Below are 23,607 nucleotides of genomic sequence, written 5' to 3' on the forward strand. Positions count from 1 at the left end.
CCTCATATTACCAAACAAACTTTGTTTAAAAATATTATACTTTTTATTTCTCTGTCTCTCTCTGTCTTTCTCCTCATTTCTCACAATTCCCCCCTGTCTCTCATCAGTCTTTCTCACTTTTCCTGTCTCTTTCTCATCTGTCTCTCCCATTCTTCCTGTTTGTCTCTCTTTCTGTCTTTCGCCCCATCTCTCATTATTCCCACCTGTATGTCATCTGTCTCTTTCCCATCTTTCTCACCTTTTCTGTCTGTCTCTCATCTGTCTCTCTCTGTCCCCACATCCCTCTTACTATTCCCATCTGTATCTCTTTCTGTCTCATCTCGCTCTCATTTTTCCTCTCTGTCCCTCTCCTCAGCATTCTTTCTCATTGTTCCTGTATGTCTCTCTCATCCCTGAAATGACCTTGTATTAATGAGTGTGTGATCACGAGTCAGTTGGGCTTTCAGCGCGCCTCAAAGCAAAAACACAAACAATCCCTCCCTCACCGCACACACACGCACACACACACACATGCATATATGCATTCAGTCGGCCGTTCTCACAGACACTATTACCACCGGTCTGTGCTGAAATAAGAAGCTAAAGAAGTGAAAACAGGTGGAATTCAGACAACCTCTAGAACCGAAACACCAAACTATCTCCCAGACTGAAGGTGGGTAACTTTAAATCTCTGTCAAGAACCACAGAGCAGCCGTTACTCTGAATTTATTACGCTAAGCTTGTTTGAGCAAAACAAGGACTCAGAAAGAGATTTGATTTTTAAGGGAATCTTCACACTTGAGCAAATGTCTTAGGAAAGCCACACAATCCAGCCCTCGGATCTCTCTGTGAAAGATTGTGCTCTTGTTATATCTCAAGTACGCTGGAGGATGAATTGCAGAGATAACTGCTGTTTTTCTGCGCTTTGAGCTTTGCAGGCCTTTCTGTGCTCGGCGGTGAGCTGGTGACAGCGACGGGTGACTTAAACATGTCCCTCTGCTGTCAGGGTTTAGACCCGAAAAATATCTTCCGCTAACCTCTCGGTCTCCTGCTGGATGTGTAAAAGTTGAAATTGTTGAAGTCTAGCTCCTCTTTGTTTTGTCTTCGGACTACTAACATTCTGCTAATCTCCTATAACTATGGAGGACCAAACCTGCTATAATAAAAAAATATAACTAAATGTAGTAAATTACTAATTATAGTATAAACAAAACAAAGGAAATGTTTTCAGGAAATCATATATAATACTCCACTAATAAAAATTGAAATGAAAATATATGTAATTCAAATGAATGATTTTAAATTATAAAAAAGTTGAAAACAAATAAGGAATATAATCATTAAGGGCAAAAGTAGTATAAAAACTTTTTTTAATTGATTGAAATAATATATATTTGTTTGATCAAGTAATTTGTTACTAATTTCCATATTGCTATATATATTTATTTATTTGTAATGATTGCAGGTTTGATCCATTATATATAAGACTGTGATGTAATACTAAATTAAGTTTTTATGATTGAAATAAATGTGCGTAGAATATTTATAAAAGTCCATTTCAGAGCACTTAAAATATGAAACAACTTCACAACAAAATTGTATTCAAGCTGAAAATCTGCCATGATGGCGTAGAAATATTAAAGTTGTGTTTGTAGGCGTACACAACTAAAGATTGCAATCGTTGCTGTTGACATTGTTATGTGGGCCAGTGTGCTGTTCCTCTACAAACATCAAAGCGTTTCCTTAAGAAAGCATTGAAATGGGTTTGCTGTGGTCCACCTTTTATCTCTCAGCCTCACGTCCGTGTCAGAACGTCCCCTCCAGGATGACAGGGGTGAGAGAGATAAAGTGTGCTGAAGGAAGAGAGTTTTACTCTCCTTATCAACACACACATCATGCTCCTCTCCTTCTCACTTCTCTCATGTGTGACAGGTAAAACCCCCTCGCTGGCTTACGTTTGTGTTGGCTTCTTTTGAAAGCGTGACATGTCTGTGGGGGTGTATAGTCTACATTCACTCTCACACGTATACAGCATGTGTGTGTGTTTTCAGGGGCCGTTTTTTCCCAGGATGGTGTGTGAAGTGGGTCGTTCCTGACTGGAATGAGAATCAGTGGGGTGCTCACGACCCCGTGAGTTCTGAGCGTTGGGCCTCAACGCCGCTGCTGTTGCCATAGTTATCGGTTAACCTATCAGAATGACTCCTGCTCGACTGAAGAACCAGCAGCCGGTCGTTTCTCTCTCGCTCAGGTCCGGGCTTAAAGGAATGTTCTTGGTTCAATACAACTTAAGCTGTATCGACAGAGTCTGTGACGTGACATCGATGACAACACAACATCATTTTGTGCCTTTAGTTTTTAAGCAAAAGAAAAAAATACTAAGTCTGTGTTTTATGACGATGTTTAAAAGTATAGACATAAGACTATTATCACTTTTTGGTGGGGTAAAAATGAACAAAAATCCTTATTGAATGTTCAAAACGGGAATCAATAATGATTTATAATTTGAGATGTCAGGTTGGATTTCACAGGAAATGTCAGTTTGATGAATTCATACTGAAATCGTAGTGATAACAATGAAAACATGTGCAAAGTTTTATTTCCATCTTTGGTTATGAGACCCTTTTGTCATATCTGGTGTCTCACTGGCCATTATGTTGGTAATCAACATTGCACAAAAGTCTAACTTGTATTAAATCCAGAACATTCCATTTAGAAACCCAGCTGTGAATTTCTTTATACATAGAGGAGCTTTAATCCGAAAGATATTAAAAAACGAGGGAATGTTCTGGGATCAGTTGGACGCTGGCGGTTTGGTCGGTGGAGATTAATCTCCAGTGGGTTTGCTCAACTATGTGGGAACTGGTGGTTATACACATCTACAGACAAAAGCATGCTGGGTTGAGATGGAGGGGGCTGTTGAATTTCTCTTTCTGTTCTGTTTGATTCCATCTTTCACTCGAGCCGTTTGAAACCGTTTTTTCATACGTTGGGTCAAAGAGGTGCGGGAGGCTGACTGAGAGAAACACAAGTGTGCTTATGAGAACAACACACACACACTTTAAATTCTCAGAAGGATGCTCCATGGAAACTCGCACTCGCTTTTGCACCAAACCTGAGGCTCCAGTGGGGAATATGTGTACGTTTTTAGAGACCAATATTATACTGTTGTACCTTGTTTAGGTACTTCTGAAAATATTTTAATAAATTCTTAAATTATCTTATATGATTGATTTTATCCTTTCCATTTGTGTACAAAACCCTTTAACATTTGCTTTAAGTTTAAGTGTATTTTTGTACAATTGTGCTTTTTTACAACTACATTTTTGTTATTTTTACTTTTGAAAGTATACTAAAAGCACACCTGAATGAACTTTTTTAAGGGGTTGGTTATTAAATGTCTGCAAGTGTTTTAATGATTGTTTCCTCTCATTAGAAGGATAGAATGACTCTTTTGCTTTGAAATAATGATCAGTTAATCCATGAAACTGCTTTTCCCAGCATGCATCATTTTGGCTGCACTGTGATTGGCTGATCACGCTCTAAAGTACAGGTTGTTGCGAGCAGGACAAGAGTGAACGGTGTCCAATATTGATCTATTCAGACATGCACAAACATGGGTGTAAGCGAGCACACAGGCATCCTCAAGTGCACCTTGTTTGCCCCTCCTCTCTCTCTCTCTCTCTCTCTCTCTCTCTCTCTCTGTGTCTGTGTTTGTCTGTACCCACCCCCCGTCCCTGCGGGAGTGCTGGGTTGTTTGTGTTTGTCTAATGAAGTGAGATGATTGTCTCTCAGTATGAAGTCACCAGAGACGGAAAGCGAAGCAGCAGTAAGGTAACAGTGTGATTGACAGGTGGAGTGAGCGAGTGAGTCAAGTGATTGAGTTCTGTTAAAACATATTCAAAAAACTTCAGGAAACTCTTGAAATATGCATCATTTTCAAGTAGAAATGTTTGCATTTCTTTCAACAGAATCTCTTGTGCGTGTCCCACACAAACACATCAAATTGCTCTCTGGTTGCTCTTTTTAAGCTTGGAAGACTGTTTCCCAGTACTGGAGAAGTATTTCAGGAAGTTATTTTATCCAACAGGTGAAGGCTAAAGGGGGCATTAAATATGATAACTCATTTCAAGGTCAGAGCAAGATTCTCATGATTTAATACGGCAGATAAATATAATTTCCTATAGAATATCTTGCATAGATAAGACCATGAACATGTTTGAATGAAATGGGAATCATTTTTCTCAGTTATGTTTCGTAAAGTTTTAACCTAACTCACAGACTTTATCTTGGAATTTGTTTGAAGTTTGTAAAAATGCAAATCGAGACAATTGTTGACAACTGTTCAAGCATAGCTCAGATTTTTTGTCTTGGAAGAATTTGTGGTAAACACTTAGAGGAAGACATATGTGAGAAACATGTGAGGTGTGGGAGACTGCAATTGTTTGGCTTCCTTAGAGAAGCGGATTGGAATATGATTTGTCTTTCCTGTGGGTTTTGTTATTGAATAATGAAAATGGTTTTATAATCTTTACCATTGTCTCAGAGACAAACTGCTCTTACAAAAATAAACTCAGAGGATGCTTCAAATCCTGTGTGTGTGTGTGTGTGTGTGTCAGAGAGATCATCACACATCACAAACAATTACACTCTGCTGTAAATTGAATTAGTAAAGATGAGGTACTCACACAGCTTCTGCAAATCTCATATTCTTCTTGAGTACCTATACAGTAGTATTGCATACTATGTATCTTCGAAGAGTATTTAGAGTGATCAAATTGATAAAAGACAGATACAGCTGTAGGATTATTTCGGGGGAGCGAAACCACCGCACGAGCACACAACTCATCATCGCATTGATTCAATATAAGTTTGTGTTGTTTGCATTATGCATTACGCCGATTGACAACAAAACGCAGACATACTTAGTTTGACTTACCGTGTGCGGTTCATGTCCGGCCACTTTTTTGTTTGTTTCAAACGATCTCCAAATCCAGCATTATATCCAACGTTTATATAACGTCCATCACCCAAATGCAGTGAGCAAACAAACACAGCTATACTTCCGTCTGTTGGGTGAAGCGGCATTAATGGGCGTGCTGCTCTTTCTCACGCTGGCTGGTTGCCTCATGGGTGTGCTCTTTCGCTTTGTGGATGAAGCGTGGGCGTGCTTTTCCGGAAGAATTCTCCAATAAGAGACTAAGAACCCTTGTTACGAAACGAGAATCCATGTTCGAAAAAAGCTTTCCGAAACCTAGCAAACCCTGACGGAGGGAATCGAGCTAAGCAATACTAGGTCATACGTTCAACTTGTTTCTTGACAAGTTGACCATGTTAAGTTTCAGAAGCCAGCACGTTTAACAGTGTAAAGAAGTGAGAATGCATGAAATAGCTTGTTACACCGCCCATCTATATTGTGAATCTTCAGGGTCGTGACATATACGCAATAAAGATCTCAAGTTGCCTGCATTGCTTACTTTCATAATGTAATAATTCACATTTTTACAAAGGATTGACGTTAAAATTGTAAAAACCTGGCGATACATTAAATCTTACTTTAAAAGAGTAGAAACGGGGAAGAGATGAAGTCTTGGTGCAAAGTTTTCGAGACAGAAATCTGTTTCCTTGAATAGGCTCCAGGGACATCAAGTACCCACAGTTCTGTGTGTTCATGTGTGTGTTCATGAGATCATTATGTAGAAGGAACGGTGTCCAGCGGTGATGTGTGTGCTATCTGTAATCTCAATGCTAATAGGCTGTTGTCCACTAATGGCCGATGCAGTGAGCTGGAATAAGTGTTTAATAGGGGTGTTGCAGCCCGTCTGACTCATACATGCTCTCTCTGGGCTTTAGAGCTCGTCGGGTGGGGACGTAATGCACATCTAATCTTAAGAGCCTCCATAGTGAACACAGATAATAATAGAGAGCCCGCTCCAGCATTATAGGCCACATAGATTTTATATTGTCTCTATCTTTTAACACAAACCTCTCGGAGGCCCCAGAGTCATTACAGCTGTCAGCATCACAGACCCAATTAAAGAGCCGGAGCGGATGAGAGAACGGAACCGCCGGCCTCCGGGGAAATTATGGATTATACCCAATCAGTTTGCCTGTTGATGGTTAATGGCCTTTCACATCATCGATACCTGAAACACGTAAATGCTTGATGATTCTGACCGTTATTTACTTACCATCACGTGCCGTGTATGATGAACTCAATACAGAGTCTTAAACTCAAAAACGAACAGACCTACATCATTAAAGTATCATAACACTCATCTGAAGAAACCGTACACTATATTACAAGTGTTCATTTGATGGCTTTGTTTGAGCAGCAGATCGAAAGTTGATCTGATGTTCCTCTTTCATAGCTCAGGAGATTTGATGGACTTCTCGGTTGTGTTCGATTTAAATTTCAACTCGCTCTGAAATTAATGTAGATTGAAGAGGTAAAATAATATGAATTGGCAAAATGTTTGAGTTGATAATATTGAGATCTTCAGTAATTTTTGACTTTTGATTGTAGATTTAACAAATCTGAGCTCAGTTTGACACATTGTTGACATCTCTTCTCAACCTCAAATGACAGACACATTTGCGACATTTCTGATTCTTTTGTTTTTTAGCAGAATTATCTGCGACACAGACGAGACTTTACTCCTCATTTATTCTCATTGACGTCTAGGAGAAATAATTGAGATAAAAAGCGATCTCATCTGTAAAGTGGTGCAGATTAAGAACAGCATGTGGTTGAGTAAATGATGAGAATTGATATTTTTGGATGTGTTTTAATGAGGCGTCTTGAGTGAGAAGACAGACAGTGAGTTTATTCAGAGATTATGAGATGATCTCCCCCTGTAATCTGGATTAAAGCAGAGCTGTGTGTTGCTTGATATCTCTTCAAACAGATGGCATGTGTCGAATGAGGAAGATGAGGGCTTTCAGAAACCTTCAGCGCTAAACAGGGACACATCCACCCACAGAAACACGGCTAGATGTTCACAGACGCTTCTCCAGCGCGCAAGATAAACGGCTGTGGTCAGGAGTTTGGGTCAGAGCCGCCTCCCACCGCTACGCCCGCTCTCTCTTCACACCTCTCTCTCTGCTTTAAGAGTTCTGACGTTGAGCTGAAGTTAGAAGAACCTGCTGTGGGATAAGAAGAACGACCTCGTATTCTGTGTGTGTGTGTGTGTGTTACTGAAGTGAGATCTGAGCCGTTTCAAAGCCCGATGCCCCACGGAGACGGGATGTTCTTTAAAGAACACACCCACTCTCTCTCTCTCTTTCTTCCTGTCGCTTTCTTCTTCACATTCTCCAAAAATAACACAACTCCTCCGTAAAATATATATGTATATATATCGGTGTCCACCATCCTAAACAATACAGACACTAACAAAGAAAGTATGGCGGTAATACTATGGTTGTTGGGGATATGTCAGGATAACACCATGTCTTTGGAGATGTGTAATGATTGTACACTCATTATGTGTGTACAGTGTTGTGCTTGCAGATAAAAAGAAGTGCCAACAGGTACAAATAAAATGTCCTTGTTTCGAATGAGTCTTTTATATGTGTTCATTTATTCGTGGAGAGGAGAGCTAAATATAAATGGCATTTAAACATTAGTGAGTTTTATGTGTTGCAGTCCAGAACTGTGTTTAGTTGCTAGATGAACTAAATAAAGATTTACATCAACCTAACAAAGGATTACATCTTCAGACTAATAAATCTGGATTTTAATGCCTTGAATCTTTGAAAATTAAGACATTGAAATCAACCAAAAATAAGACATATTAAGATTTTTTATTACAAATATACATATTTCTAGTTGTGTAAAGCAGGTCTAGAATATTTTAGTAGTTAGAAATGATGAGTAGTGACAAATAGAGGGAGGACAGAGCGGCCTTGCATTTACATTTACACATTTGGCAGACGCTTTTATCCAAAGCGACTTACATTGCATTCTATTATACATTTGTTTCGGACAATGTGCAATCGCCTGGGATCAAACCCATGACCTTAGCATTGCTAGTGCCATGCTCTTACCACAAGCCACAGGAAAGCGGTGAAAAAGAATATTAACAATTTGCATTGTTGCAAAGTGGCTTTATGGTAAATATGTGTAAGGACAGACATATGTAAAAAGGTATAGAAAAAAGGAGAAAAGAAATACAGGAAAATTATGAAAGAAATAGAGTACATGGTATATTTTTTCACAGACGTATAGTGATGTTATATATTTTTTATAAAAAATATATCAGCGATACTAACTGTAAAGATAAGAATTGTCTGTAAGATTGTAATCGGATTTAAAATAGAACTTGATTGAATATTAACCAGAAACCTGGAAATTACAAAAAAAGGAAATGATTTCAAAACAGGAGCAATAATAATTTACAAAATTTGCAATAATACCATCAAATGTACTAAATGACTTGTCTGAACCGATTATTCCTGCAGAGGGCGCTGTGTTATCAACACCTTCCATCATCAATCAATTTTAACAACTCAATAATAAACATTAAAGCATGGAGGAAGTAAATGTCAAACGCTTGCCATGTTAAATGTGTCAATGAACTGTCGTATGTGTAAACAGTGATTAGAACAGGTGAAAATGTTCATCCCAAACATGTGGGCATTTACCTGACAGCGGTGTGATCCGAAACAGCTGGAAACTCTGGTGTAGGACACATAAAGGACAGTTACTCACATGAATCTACTCTTTGGAAAGTTTGTGTAATGTTGATCATATATTTCAACTAATTTAAACTCTTGGGAGGGGTACGAAGACGTTTAGATAAAAACTTTCAAATATGTGCGTGTTGGAGAGGTGAGTGTGTGTGGGTGGGGCTGCTAATGATGGACTCATGGCTCTATTTTGGAAGTAATTGCTTTGTTCACGCACCTGCTTCCAACGGCACCATCTGTCATCCGCCTGAGAAAAACTCACAAGACAATCCAGCACGTTACATCTAAATTATCATGCCGAGAACAGTGATCTGGAATACAGACATGGCAAGATCATCCCTGCTTTTAATAAGAATAGATCTCTATTAATAAAGACATTCAGCTATTGTCTGAATGACGGAGTTTTCATTGTGTAGGTGTCAAAATAAAACATAGTACTGAGGAGTACACTGTGTACGAAAAAGAATGTTGTACATACTCGTTTCAAACATAGAATGTTACATTTCGAAACATATTTTACTGTTTTTAATAGAAGTTTCATTAAGAGACATGTTTATTTGATATAGAAGTATCCACAAGATGTTTTTATCTTCTATAAATCGTAAATATCTTGTATAATTGTTTTCCTGAATGATTGATTTTACTTTGTTTTTTTACCATGGATATTGCCTTGTTGCTGATATCATGTTACATTTTCAATCAATAAATCTTTCAAATGTTTCATATCTGACAGTCCAATAAAAACAACGAGTCAATATAAAGATATTCTTTCATTTTTTGCACCCTGGGAATTGGAAGTCGATTGCATTGCATTATGGGATGCCGTGCCTAACAATATTCGCTATGGTGTACTTCACATCACATGTGATCGGTTATTCAGACATTCAATGCATGCTATACAGAACAAAAATAGCGTATGAGTAGTATGTTAGATCGGAGGAGTGTAGAGATCATAGTCTGTGATATTGTGTGTATGGGGTTGAGCGGGGTGAGGATGATTTTCTTTGCTGAATCTCACGCTTTCTCTGCGATGGGCTTTCTGAAAGATATTTTCGCGGCAGTGAGATTCATGGAAAGACACAAATGTCAAAAAGTCGATTTGCAACACCCATCCCATTTATTTTCCATTTGCAGGGGCTTTTCTGCCGATGAGCCGCGCGCGAGCGTGTGTATAAATATGTGTGAAAGTGATTTGGGATTACAGGTGCCTGGCAGGTTTATCGGACCCCAGCGGCTGTATCCGGGGCAGTTCCATCTGTCTGAGAGCATCTACGTCTCTGGGTTTTGTGTCATTCTGTGTATTTCTCTGGTGATTGTGTGATTTGTGTCGTGCGGCCTGTGCTGAGATCAGACACCTCTGCTAACATTAATCCCAAAACACGTAAATATTTTTGACAATCATTTGTGCACTTATTATGAATCTTATTCAGTATCAGAGCAGAATAACCGCCTGTCTCTATCTCTTCCCATGGTAATGTTTTCATTTGTTACTGCTGTGATGGTTGTTTAATACGTTTTGTATAAAATACATTTTATCACGTGCCTCTCTATCTTTATTGGTCAGTCACAGCATTCCGAGGCACACTTGCATTAAGCTTTTATCCAAAACGTCTTACAAATGAGGAACACCCCAAGCAATTTATCACACAAGAGATAACACTATTCATATCACAGAATCCAGAGCAGAAATACAAAAACACAAAAATGCTGATGTCATTACTTTCACACATAAATATGTATTTATCTATTGGGTAAGAGGCAGTGCAGTCAGGGGCATAATCCACAGTCAGTCGTCCATTGTTGTTGTTTTTCTATACATTTCATCAGGTTTTCGTCCTCCGAAGCTCCGCCCACTGATCCGTGAAGCAAACAGACAGAACTGGACTGATCCGGGTTTGGGTGTGAGTCAGAATAGCTGGATGAAGCGCAAAGCTTTCGTCTCAAACCCAGAGTGTCAATACCACCTCACGAGTGTCCGGTCGTGTTCCTGGAGAGTTGAGCTCTGACCGGATCACACACACTTGAAGCACCAGATGAAGGATTGCATGAAAATGTGTGATTCAGTGGGAGTTCTACTCTGCAGTACTGGACATCAGTGTTATACTCAACCCTTCGTGTCATTTCAATGCCATAACACTCTTTTCCACATGGTCAGAGAGGACAGATGCTGGCCATATCCAAATTCCCAAAATGTCATGTTGTTGGAGTTTTACAACCACTTTCCGTGTTTATTGCACAGATAAATAAGTTGCTTTGCGAGTCCAGAGATAAAAATAAAATCATACGCATTTCTACTGTCACGGGGGGCGGACATGATAACAGAATTTTCATTTTTGGGTGAACTGTTCCTTTACGAGCCAATGCAGCAGTCTTCCATAAATCTGTCAGTGGCAAACAACGACTACAGCTTTCTTCTGGCAATGAAACCTGTGTGTGTGTGTGTGCGCGTGCGTGTGCGTCTCTGTCTGATGGATCACGCTGTCAGTCTTTCCCTCCTGCTTCCCCACTGATCAATGAGCTAATGGAGTGTTAGAGTGGGATAACCGCCTCACCCCACCACACACACTCGGTCGACCCCTCAGGTCTTCATTCTGTGTGTGTGTGAGCACAGGTGATTTTTCATGTGATCTTCTTCAGGGTCTGCTGGATGATCTGCAGAGCTTACATACAAAGATACTCATGATGTGTAGCAGCGTAGGACAAAAAGCACATCTTGATTCCTTTCAATTCATTTGTTGGAATTTGAGTTGAGTTGGCCACGCCCACAGGCGTGTTATAGTTATTTTGGCCACACCTATATAGCATAAATTAGCCACATATATAAAAGAGTGAGTTTGAAGCGTTGGATCTGTATATTTAAATTATTTTTTTAGGTTAGGTTACAAATATATTCAGTTGAATATTAAATTCCGATTAAAGCTGATTTATCTTGTGCAATTTTCCTTGGAGCTTTCCACTGCTTTCTTCTAATATCACTGTTTCAATGCGAGTGTTTGGGGTTTTGGTTGACAAACTATGTCTTACCGTTTGGTTATTATGTAATGCTGGTGATGATTTTACAGTGGTTTTCTGTTCAAACAATGTAAATCGATGAGGTTCATTGTTTTTTGATTATCAACATTCTTCAAAATATCTTCTTTGTGTTTTGCAGAAGTAAGAAACTCTTACAGTGTAGAAATGACATGAAGATGAATAAATGATGAAAAATGTGAGCTTGATGGGAGATGTGATATTTGAGTTGCTGTATGTAGATAAAAAATCACACAGTCCCTTGATTTGGTTTGATTTTAGTTGCAGACTCCTTCATAAGGAAGTTGGATTTTTGAACAGAGTCATCATATTCTCTAAATATTTGATAAGTCATGTCTTTTTCTTAAGATGTGCGACTCTCATCCAGAGGAAAAGTCTTTAACAGGAGACAGTGCAGAGAACCGGTGCTTATGGACGCTGTGGAAACTCAGTCAAGCAGAAAAAGGAAAGAAAAGAAGGCTGGGGTGAAGAGAGAGCGCGGGGGGGGCTTTAGACGGCAGAAGGGAGGCTCAGGAGTAATTGAAATGGAGGTGATGTCGCCGCTGGGCTGGAGCGTTACTGTAACTGAAGTGCAGCCAAGCATTTGGGATAAAATTGCTTTCTAATTACTCACTCCACCTTAACTTTTTCTCCTGAGAGAGAGAGGGTGGGTTTTGAATTTTTGATGAAGTTTTGACAGTTTGATGTTTGTTTTGTTGTGTTATGATATTATCATCACAATTTTGTTTTTCCCAGCATGCAGCAGAAGTGGATGTGTGTGGCTTTATTAGCCCTGCTGGTCATCACAGTGACACTGGCAGATGGAGGTAAAACCGAGAAACAAGGTAAAAGAATGTTACTACATATCACAACATCATCACAGCTCTATACACTCAATAAAAAAGTTGTTGAACGAACTTACTTAAATTAAGGAAATTTTTCCACGAAAACGAATAACATTTCTCCAACGATCCAAACGATTCATTAGGGTCTTGTTGTATGAACTCAATTATTTTAGTAATCTTGATTAAATTAATTTGTGTCTTACCTACACTAAAATAAAATATGTTAAAAAAATATATATTATACATTTTTAACAGTAATTAGATATCATTCCATTTAACTTCAATAAGAAGATATTGAATCAATATAACTGAACAAATGAGCAAATAAAGGATTGTAACCTCCCACGACCTAACCAAAGGCAACGCTTTTCTGAAAAACTCCTCAAAACCTTTGAGATAAATGAACATTAAACACTAACAAGTGTTTCTTTTTACTGAAAAAAGCATAAAATAACACTTATTTAAGAATATAACTCTCAAAATGCAGTTATACACAAAGCATGCTGGGAAATATAAGTCCTCTTTCCAATTAAAACTATTTTATGTTAAGACAACACAACTCCTTTATGTTGTCCCAACATGAATTGATTCAGTTATATGACTAAACATAAAAAAATCATGTTGTGACCACATTTTCCAAAAGTTGTGTTGATTTAACTTAAGCAAGTTAAGCAAATTGAACAAGCAGCAAAACATTTTTTTTATGTAGCTTTACCGTGCCACTGACATCATCACAGCTCTGTATCACCTCACTCAGCAGTTTGTTTGGTTTGTGGTGTGACAGGTAAGAAGGAGCGTAAGTCAGACTGTGGTGAGTGGCAGTGGAGTGTCTGCGTGGCTAATGAAGGCGACTGTGGTCTGGGCACTAGAGAAGGCACACGCAGCGGCAATGACTGCAAACAGACCATCAAAACCCAGCGATGCAAGATCCCCTGCAACTGGAAAAAACAGTTTGGAGGTGAAAACACACTCACACATACACACACAGGTATGAGCGCACACATGTCTCTGTTGATCAGTAACACGGGGAAGAATCTCACAGATTTATGTCCTCAGAAATGACACCACTGCTCTGAGAGCCAGAAACAAGCTGGCAGAACTTTCACTTTGCGTGTGTGTGTGTAAACATATGCCAAATTCCCTCAGGATTTGTAGGTATGCACACAAACTATCAACAAACATTGGAGTGTGGGGTGTTTGAGACTTCACAGCATCAATAAAACATGAAGAAACTAAATGCTTTTCTTGTGTAGTTCACTGTCAGTTGTGTCAGTGTAGTTCAGTGTTAAAGTGACAGTTGGTAGTTTCAGGAGAGCGGTCATTTAACCAGAGCATGTCCACTGCATGTCCTTCTCTTCTCTATGTCTTTATACATGTCATTAGACACAGTGTCGTGCTCGATTGAAGCCATTTAACCCTCATCTATCCTGAGACAAAGAGAAACACACTGCAGAACAATGCTGCAATCTGATGTGGAATTGTTATATACTGTGTGCATATATATATATGTATGTATGTTATTTGCAGTGTTGGGGAGTAGCTAACTACAAGTAGCGACGCTACTAACTTAACTACATTTTTCTGTAGCTTGACGGTAGTTAAGTTACTTTTAAAACAGTGTAGCTTTTCCGGTAGTTAAATACTTTTACAAGCAGGTAGCGGTGTAGCGTGCCCAAACGCTACTCGCTACATTCCATTGCGACGAACTTTAAAGCAATAAGTAGTGCAGCGCACTGAGCACATGCGTCGTCACCATACTTACTACTGAAAATGTTTGCATTACTGCCAGCTAGTGTCCTGTGAAGCATCTCGCGGCTTACGCACAATATTCAGATCGCGTCTGATGATTACGTTAATTTGCCGAAGTTAACTTGACACACACACATCCATCCAGGATGGAGCAATGCATGTCGACTGAATTTCAGATTCAGAATCGGAAGATGTATAATGTTTCTATAGCCTTTTAAAGTGGTGTAATACGTTCGATAAGTGTAGGGAAGAAAGGAGTCAGGGTCGGCGTGGCTGGGAAAACGATAAGTATTTTATTCAAATAATAGTTCCGGGTTTCACACATCCGGTGTTCAAAATAAAAGTCCCGCTCGATCCTTCCGGATCTAAGAATCTCTCGTCTCTCTGTTTCCTCTGGATACAGCGTCTCTGTAGCTCTGGTCCTCGTTTTCCCAGCCGGTCTCTCTCTCTACCTCCAGATCTGCCTTTCGCTTTTAAAGCGTCTCCTCGCCAATTACTAGAATGAGAAGCAGGTGTTTTCACTAAAACGTTGATCTGCCTACTCACCGTCTTTCTCCCGACACTCCCCCTCTTCACAGACCGTGCTGAACCACGCCCACCTCGCCACATACCCCCACCGCCCGACTCAGGCCGGGGCCCCATCCGGCCTGCAGCTTCCCCCCCCCCCCTCCTGGAGAGGAAGTCAGCCACAGCCATCTGTGTCCCCGGCCTGTGGATCACCTGAAATTTGAATGGTTGTAATGCGAGATACCAACGAGTGATCCGCGCGTTGGCATCCTTCATGCGGTGGAGCCATTGGAGAGGCGCGTGGTCCGAACAGAGCGTAAACTCCCGTCCCAGGAGGTAATATCTAAGGGTGAGGACCGCCCACCTGATCGCCAGGCATTCCTTCTCTATGGTGCTGTACTTAGCCTCCCTCTGTGAGAGCTTACGACTAATGTACAGCACCGGCCGGTCCTCTCCCCTCACCTCCTGAGACAGAACCGCCCCCACGCCCCTGTCCGATGCATCGGTCTGCAAGAGAAAGGGAATAGAAAAATCAGGAGAGTGCAATAACGGTCCGCCGCACAGAGCAGCCTTCACCTTGGTAACCCCTGCTGGCACTGCTCCGTCCATTGGACGGTATCTGGTGCTCCCTTTTTAGTGAGATCAGTCAGCGGGCTGGTGAGGTCCGAATAATTAGGCACAAACCGCCTATAATATCCCGCCAGCCCCAGGAACTGCCGCACCTCCTTTTTGGTCTTGGGTCTCGGGGCGGTCGCAATTGCTGCTGTCTTATTAATTTGGGGACGCACTTCCCCGTGGCCCAAGTGGAAACCCAGATACCTTACCTCTACCCGCCCAATTGCACACTTCTTCGGGTTAGCCGTTAGCCCCGCTCCTCTCAACGAACTCAGGACCGCTCTCAGGTGCTGCATATGTCGGTTCCAGTCATTACTATAAATGATGATATCATCCAAATACGCTGCGGCATATGCAGCATGCGGTCGGAGTATGCGATCCATGAGACGCTGAAAGGTCGCCGGGGCCCCGAATAACCCGAACGGAAGTGTGACAAATTGGTGCAAACCGAACGGCGTGGTAAAAGCCGTCTTTTCTTTGGATAAGGAAGATAGAGGGATCTGCCAATATCCCTTTGTTAAATCCAATGTCGAATAAAAACGAGCCGTGCCTAGTCGGTCTAGTAATTCGTCAATTCGTGGCATTGGATATGCATCGAACTTCGATACAGCATTCACCTTTCGATAGTCCACACAGAACCGAACTGAGCCGTCAGTTTTAGGTACTAAGACTATCGGGCTCGCCCAATCACTGCTGGACTCTTCTATTACGCCCATGTCCAGCATTGCCTCTAATTCCTTCTGAACCACCATTTTTTTGTGTTCAGGTAGTCTATATGGTCGGCTGCGCACTATCGCACCCGGTTCGGTCTCAATGTGGTGCTCTATGAGATTTGTGCGACCGGGTAGGGGCGAAAACACATCTGCAAATTCTGCTTGTAATTTTACCACATCCGTGAACTGGGAGGACGAGAGGTGATCTCCCCCTGGAGCCAGAGCGAGGGATTGCACCTTGGTGTTTACCTCTGGCCCGAGATCATCCTCTCTGCTCACTGTCGTCGCCAGCATCACGGTGTTCGCCTCGCTCCACTTTTTGAGGAGGTTGAGGTGATAAATCTGATGTGCTCCGCTCCTATCCGATCGAACTACCTCATAATTGAGATCCCCTATTCGTCGTGTGACCTCAAATGGTCCTTGCCACTTGGCGAGTAACTTAGAACTGGACGTTGGGAGTAATACAAGGACCTTCTCTCCCGGTGCAAATTTACGTAGTCTGGCGCCCCTATTATATTGCCGGCTCTGCCTGTCCTGGGCCTGTAACAAATTCTCCATTGAGAGCCGCCCCAGTGTATGGAGTTTTGTTCTCAGGTCCAGGACATATTGAATTTGATTTTTGCTCGCGGATGGTCCGTCCTCCCAAGCCTCTCTTAGGACATCTAAAACCCCGCGAGGCTGACGACCATAGAGAAGCTCGAAGGGGGAAAACCCCGTGGAGGCTTGGGGAACCTCGCGGACCGCAAATAACAGGGGTTCCAGCCATTTATCCCAATTTTTGGCGTCTTCGTGAACGAATTTCCGGATCATGGTTTTTAATGTGCGATTAAAACGTTCGACCAGTCCATCTGTTTGTGGGTGGTAGACGCTGGTCCGAATCGTTTTAATCCCCAATAATCCATACAGTTCGCGGAGTGTCCGTGACATAAACGCCGTGCCTTGATCGGTGAGAACCTCTTTTGGGATTCCCACCCGGGAGATTAGTCGGAACAGCGCGTCCGCAACACTAGTTGCTGAGATATTGCGTAACGCCACTGCCTCAGGGTAACGTGTTGCGTAATCTACAATGACTAACGCAAATCGATGCCCTCGTGCGGATCGCTCTAACGGCCCGATCAGGTCCATACCAATTCGTTCGAAGGGGACCTGCATAAGCGGAAGTGGGCATAATGGTGCCCGTGGGGTGGCCGGTGGGTTTACCAACTGGCATTCAGGACAAGACGCGCACCACCTGCGCACGTTCTCATGAATGCCCGGCCAAAAGAATCGGGTCGTTAGTCGATTTATAGTGGCAGCTTGTCCGAGGTGCCCCGCCATTGGATTACAATGAGCCGCCTGGAAAAGCATTTCCCGACGGCTTTTTGGTATGACCAATTGGGTTGTATCTTGTTTTGACTGAGTGTCCTGGGTCACTCGATACAACCGGTCTTTCAAAATAGCAAAATATGGGTAGGACAGCGGTTGTGCAGGGTGGAGAGGTTGTCCGTCGATGGAACGGACCTGATCAAATGCATTTTTGAGCGAATCGTCCTGAGACTGTTCCAGAGGGAAATCATCACCCTGGGAGAAAATTATTTTCTCCACAGCGCTATTTCCCTCTGAATCAGTCGTCAGTGGTCCCGGTTCAACCTCTCCCATCTGCGCGACCGCCCCCCCCCATTGCTCTTGGTTGCGCCCAGAAACATCCGCACATAATTGTCCCAACAATACTGAAAATAACGGCCAATTTGTTCCCAAAATTAGCGGATGTCGGAGGTGCTCGTTAACAGCCACCTCTACACTATGTTTTTGCCCCTTAAATTTTATGGTTAACGGCACCAAAGGGTAATTCACCACATCCCCGTGTACACACCTTACCTTAACCATACGGCCCGTATCCCTTGCCACGAATTGAGTCAGGCTTTGATGTATTGAGGTTTGGTTACACCCTGAATCTACCAAAGCCTGATATGTACCCCCCCTTATACTCACAGGTATTTGGTACAGCCCATCTTGACCGAGGGCAGCCTGTGGGTTGTCAGGCACCCGGATCATCATACCGACCTCCATCATGGGACATCGGTCGATAAAATGTCCGGGGTCCCCACAACGCCAACAGGCCGGCCCAGAAGTTCCCGCCGCCCTAGCGGCAGGAGGCAGACCCCCGAATTGGCGAGGAGAGGCTTGGGAGGATGACGGGTGAGTAGAGGCATTGGGGCCATGCCCTTGTAAGTTCCCGGCTCCCTCAAAAGTCCTGGCGGCTCCTGGATTCCCCATCTCCGGAAACGTCCGGTTACGTGGGGCTGGTCGGGGAAAAAACGTCCCCCTGGACCTCGGAAACGGCACAGGTCTGGTGGAAGGAGAAGGGTGGATAGTGGGAGAGAGAGAAGATGTCGTTAGGGGTACGCCGACCCCGGGGCACGCCACTAACTGGTCCTCCGCCAGCTGGATGGCCTGAGCCAGCGACGACGGTCGGTGACACTGGACCCACTGGGCTGTCTTCCTGGGGAGTCGTCCCACGAACTGTTCCAGTGTCACCTTATCCACTATGTTGTCGATAGTGCTGGCGTCGGCCACCAGCCATTTGCGGCATGCATCCCGGAGCTGGTGAGCGAAGGCGAAGGGTTGACCGCGATCCCCGAGTTCCAATGATCGGAACCGCTGGCGATGATGCTCCGGACTGAGCCCTACTCGCTCTAAGATAGCCTTTTTGAGGTCTGCGTACTTGAGCAGGTTCTCCACTGGTAGCTGTTGGGCGGCCATCTGGGCTTCGCCGGTCAGAAGGGGAATCAGACGGGCTGCCCACGCGTCCGGCTGCCATCCTGACAGCTCCGCAGACCTCTCGAACAGCTCCAGAAAAGCTTCCGGCTCGTCCTGCGCTCCCATCTTATGTAGCGGGATGGTGGGGGATGCGGTCGATGTTCCGGTTGCACCTTTCTCCTGGCTCACCCAGCTCCGGAACGCCTCGCGGTCCTCCTGTTGGGTCTGGATGAGGACTTGTAATCGCCTCTCCTGGTCTTCTCTCAGACCCAACAGGGCCTGGTGGTGTTGCTGGTGAAGGCCGGCGAGGGAGGAGATGACCTCCGCAAATGGCGATCCTGGCGGAGACTGCATGTTGGCGGCGGCGGCTTCCTTTCTTCCCGGGTTTCGGCACCAATGTAATACGTTCGATAAGTGTAGGGAAGAAAGGAGTCAGGGTCGGCGTGGCTGGGAAAACGATAAGTATTTTATTCAAATAATAGTTCCGGGTTTCACACATCCGGTGTTCAAAATAAAAGTCCCGCTCGATCCTTCCGGATCTAAGAATCTCTCGTCTCTCTGTTTCCTCTGGATACAGCGTCTCTGTAGCTCTGGTCCTCGTTTTCCCAGCCGGTCTCTCTCTCTACCTCCAGATCTGCCTTTCGCTTTTAAAGCGTCTCCTCGCCAATTACTAGAATGAGAAGCAGGTGTTTTCACTAAAACGTTGATCTGCCTACTCACCGTCTTTCTCCCGACACTCCCCCTCTTCACAGACCGTGCTGAACCACGCCCACCTCGCCACAAGTGGAAAACTGTATTTCTCCAAAACGGTACAGTAAAACAATCCATAAGGTGTGCATATATTGCGGGACGGCCCCAACTGAAACCCACCATCCGTTTTTTCTACTTATTAAAAATAGGTTATTGACAAGAGACACGGATCCTCTACATTTAAATAAAGCTTTAAAAGCAGCATTCCTGGAATTTACGGTAAACCACTCAATATCTGCGCATCCAAATCTAAACGGCGGCTGGCTTGACCCTCAGTGATTAATTGCCCATGGCCTTATTTGTCCAAGTTCATGTCTCTTAAAGATGCAAACAGTAATGGTTACACGTTTTTATGTATTCTTTTCAAAACTAAAAATTAAAAGTCTGCATCGAAGACTTTAAGCACAAATTTAAGGAAACACATGCAGGTGAGTTATTTGGCCCAACATTTGTTCTTTCTGTTGTTTTAATAATTCACATTATCTACATTTTGCAAACTTGAGATAAATTTGAGTTTAACTTTAACTTGCGTACTGTGTAGTTTACAAAATAAAACAACACTGAAATCATAACTGTATTGTATTACATTGTTTTCTTAAAATATTTTTTAATTTACAATGAATCAGTTATTATTTATATACAATGACACTCCAAAAACCAAAGTAGTTTCAATGTAGCTAGCTACTTTTTTATAGTAACTTGTAGTGTAGCTAACTGCTTTTTCAAATGTGTAGCTAAGCTGTAACTTAACTACTTTTATTGATGAGTAGCTTGTAGCTTATCTAACTACAGTTTCAAAGTAGCTTCCCCAACACTGGTTATTTGTTTATTTGAAAAATAAATGTTAAACTAGTGAGAATGCGATTGTTTAAGGTTTTCTTTTCTAATGTTGGTGATGTTTGTTGTCTTTGTTGTCAGGTGAGTGTAAGTATGATTTCCAGGCGTGGGGTGAGTGTGACTCCAGCACAGGAGTGAAGACACGCACTGGTGAGCTGAAGCGAGCGCTGATGGATGCAAACTGCCCGGGAACTGTTAGTGCCACCAAACCCTGCGCAAAACCCAAGAGCAAGCTGCAAGGTACAATAAACCCAACACTAACACTTTTATAGAAATAGATTATGTGTATATTTTTTAGATTGTGTGACCTTTTGTTGTTTTGCTCTCTCTGGAGCACACCGGCTGTGTGGAATAGCCCTATTCCTTATGATACCCATAATGCAGTGCCCCAAACATGAACTTTAATTCCCGGTGTGACCAAATGTAATATATTTAATTTTTCACCTGACCGGACTTCCTGTTACACCGCAATATCATTTATTTAAATGTTTAAAAACATTACACACTGTTTACTTGACTCATTTCAGCTTTAATGCAGTATGTGACATACAGTGAATTGCATTCATTTTAAACAGGGTAATTCAGCACATTGTGTGTACCTTTTGATCTCTGTGGTTGTAAAGAATGTGTTTAATCTTCACCAGTCATTAAATACATGTATGTGTTTTCTTTGCAGTTTTAGTCCAGACGTGATGAGATTGAAAGGTCAAACTGAAATATTGATCCACACACACTTTTGTGTCTATCAAAAGAGAATAACAATTCTATTAAATGTTCATACATGTGAGGCAAGATTAGATTTAAGTGTTGCTGTAAATATTTTTTTCTTTAATAACTTTTTCCTTGGTAAGCACAAAGAGATTAATAATATCTGCTGTGTGTGTATCTGTCCATGTGTGTGTGTGTGTTGGTGCTAATAGACCGAAGGCAGTTTCTGCTCATTGTGTAGCCATAGTTGTATCATATTATTCCAAAGTGAATATTTTGAGATATGTTGGCTGTCCGTGGTCACAGTGTTTTAATGTTAGCGTCTCTGTACAATAAATAATGTGTGCTGTAGTTTTTCTTATTTGGTGATATGTCATATAAAGGTAAATAGTGGCAGTAATAGACGATCTGTCTTAATCTCAAACATCAGTTTCTACTACACACACACGCACGAACGCACACACACAGTCTTGAGTAGTTGTGAAGGTTGAATTTGAATGAATTAAAGCGCTCTGATTGGAGTTATGTTGGATGATGTGGACCTCAGACAGCTGGTGACAGTGACTCATGACATTCACAAGCTGTTTTATTACCACAATGTGACATACAGTATTTCTGAATAAAACACAACCTCCTTCAGGAATCAATTACACCCTGAAACATCTATAGGACGTGTGAGGCTTGTTTCTGGAGGAAGGTATTACATTTTGATGAAACATTACAAGGACAAAATTGAGTTCATTGAATCATCCACAATAAGATCAAAAACGTGAGAGAGAGAGAAAAAGAGAGGTGATGGAAGTGGGATAGATTTAGCTGTGGAGGGGATCTGATGGGTCCGGCTCTCATGTCAAATCTATCAGGATTTTGAGATCAAGTGCTCCTGCAACCCTGAAAGTGTTTCAAGAGGCCAATCCATCATCTAACATCCACACGGATGAAGAGAACAACAGAGACTTATGAGGAAAAAATGTGATCCCTTCAATTTGACAATTGTTTCACAGCAATGAGAGATTACAGTGAGAACACGGTTCTTCTCATTTAGTTTTAGAGGAAATCTCAACAGTGTCAGATGACATGATTTGACTTAAAGGCTAATTCTATAATAAGAGTTGGATCTGTTCACGTGATAAGATGTTGATGTGTGTGTTGGACCGAATGTCCTGACAAAGATCAAATTGTGAAAAAAGTTGTGAGTTTATTTCTTTATTCTAATGAAGACTGGGATGTTGGATGAGTGTGATTTGATGCATTGGCGAGTACAGACACGACTGCAGACAGCTGGTGTTTCTGGGATAATTGACTTTATGACTTGTAATAGAGTTTGATCAACAGGTGATTTCCACTGACACTCACTCTATTTCTCTTCATCTAATATGGTAATTAAAGTCAAGGATCATTTCATATTTCTGATGAGTTTTGCAGAGGTGATTTATACACTTCAATGTATCACAATGGAAGCCGTTCAAGAGCCCGAAGTTCATAAGAAAGATTGCTTAAAGAAAAGGAAGTCTGTATTTATTAAAGTTTAAGATCTTTATGTACTGTGATCATCTTTCATCATATTTAATAATATTTTTCTAAATGTTCACTCGCTTGCATTTACAGACTCACAGAAGCCAAAACGGGAAGGAAAGAAGGAGCGAAACCCAACAGACTAGAGGAGACAAGAGGAGAAATGATTCAACTCCTCATGCAGAACGTCTAGAACTGCCTTCACATGAGGGGAAGAGATTTTCATTTCTGTCTTGTAGAACAGATATTCTAGAGTTTCATCTTGTTAAGGTAAAATGAAATACAGCTAAAAATCAGAAGACAAATGTATCTACTCACATAAAAGTCGGTGCTTAAACTATAATGTAACTCAACTAATTCTGGACATTTAACCACTCAGTTTCATCCTTATGATGATTTAATCTCACATGAATGACTTTCTTAGTTTGTATTTCATTGTCATTTTCAAATGACATTAAAGTTCATGTTATAAGAAAGAGTTGAAAGAATTGTTTGGCTGTACTGTATCTTTATATTATGTGTGGATAGTGTAGTAAATATTGCACATTGTTCACTCACCAGGTGAATGTAAGAGGGATCCATTAATCATCTTGGTCTATTTTGCCTTTTTGTTCTTTTAAATGTTGGAACATTAGGCAGAAATTATGTGTAATTCCATTGATTCATCTCACTTCAAGAAGGTCTAGTGCATTGCATTGTGGGACACAGTATTCCTAAATGCAATTCAGTCTATAGAAATGTGCATACTCTGCACAATATCCTATATACTTAATGGTAGTGTGCTGTTTTGAACATCATGTTTTGAAGTGAATTTGACAGAGCTGAGTTCTTCCTGCTGACAAGACAAATATAACACCAGCTAAACACATCAATGGAGAATAATATGAACGCAGAAATGTATTTATCTTCATGTGTGTGTGAATAAAACCTCTAATGATTCATTCCATCAAACCTAA

General features: G+C 41.7%; 1 protein-coding gene across 1 annotated transcript; it reads left to right on the forward strand.

The window, feature by feature from the left end:
* Window positions 1–492: 492 nt before the first annotated feature.
* ptn (pleiotrophin) lies at window positions 493–23,607 on the forward strand. The gene is made up of 5 exons (XM_056747979.1): window positions 493–652; window positions 12,430–12,518; window positions 13,303–13,476; window positions 20,510–20,668; window positions 22,745–23,607. The coding sequence occupies exons 2-5, from the start codon at window positions 12,431–12,433 to the stop codon at window positions 22,795–22,797; spliced, it is 474 nt and encodes a 157-aa protein (XP_056603957.1). The 5' UTR covers window positions 493–652; window position 12,430; the 3' UTR covers window positions 22,798–23,607.

This window comes from Triplophysa dalaica, chromosome 5 (assembly GCF_015846415.1).
Source record: "Triplophysa dalaica isolate WHDGS20190420 chromosome 5, ASM1584641v1, whole genome shotgun sequence".
NCBI classification, from domain to species: Eukaryota; Metazoa; Chordata; class Actinopteri; order Cypriniformes; family Nemacheilidae; genus Triplophysa; species Triplophysa dalaica.

What these genes read in the sequence shown, in the direction of transcription:
- ptn (XM_056747979.1), top strand. Translation starts at nt 12,431, where the DNA reads ATGCAGCAGAAGTGGATGTGTGTGGCTTTATTAGCCCTGCTGGTCATC. An exon ending in AGGTAAAACCGAGAAACAAG is followed by an intron (nt 12,519 to 13,302) that starts GTAAAAGAATGT and finishes GTGGTGTGACAG; the next exon opens with GTAAGAAGGAGCGTAAGTCA. An exon ending in ACCCAAGAGCAAGCTGCAAG is followed by an intron (nt 20,669 to 22,744) that starts GTACAATAAACC and finishes TTGCATTTACAG; the next exon opens with ACTCACAGAAGCCAAAACGG.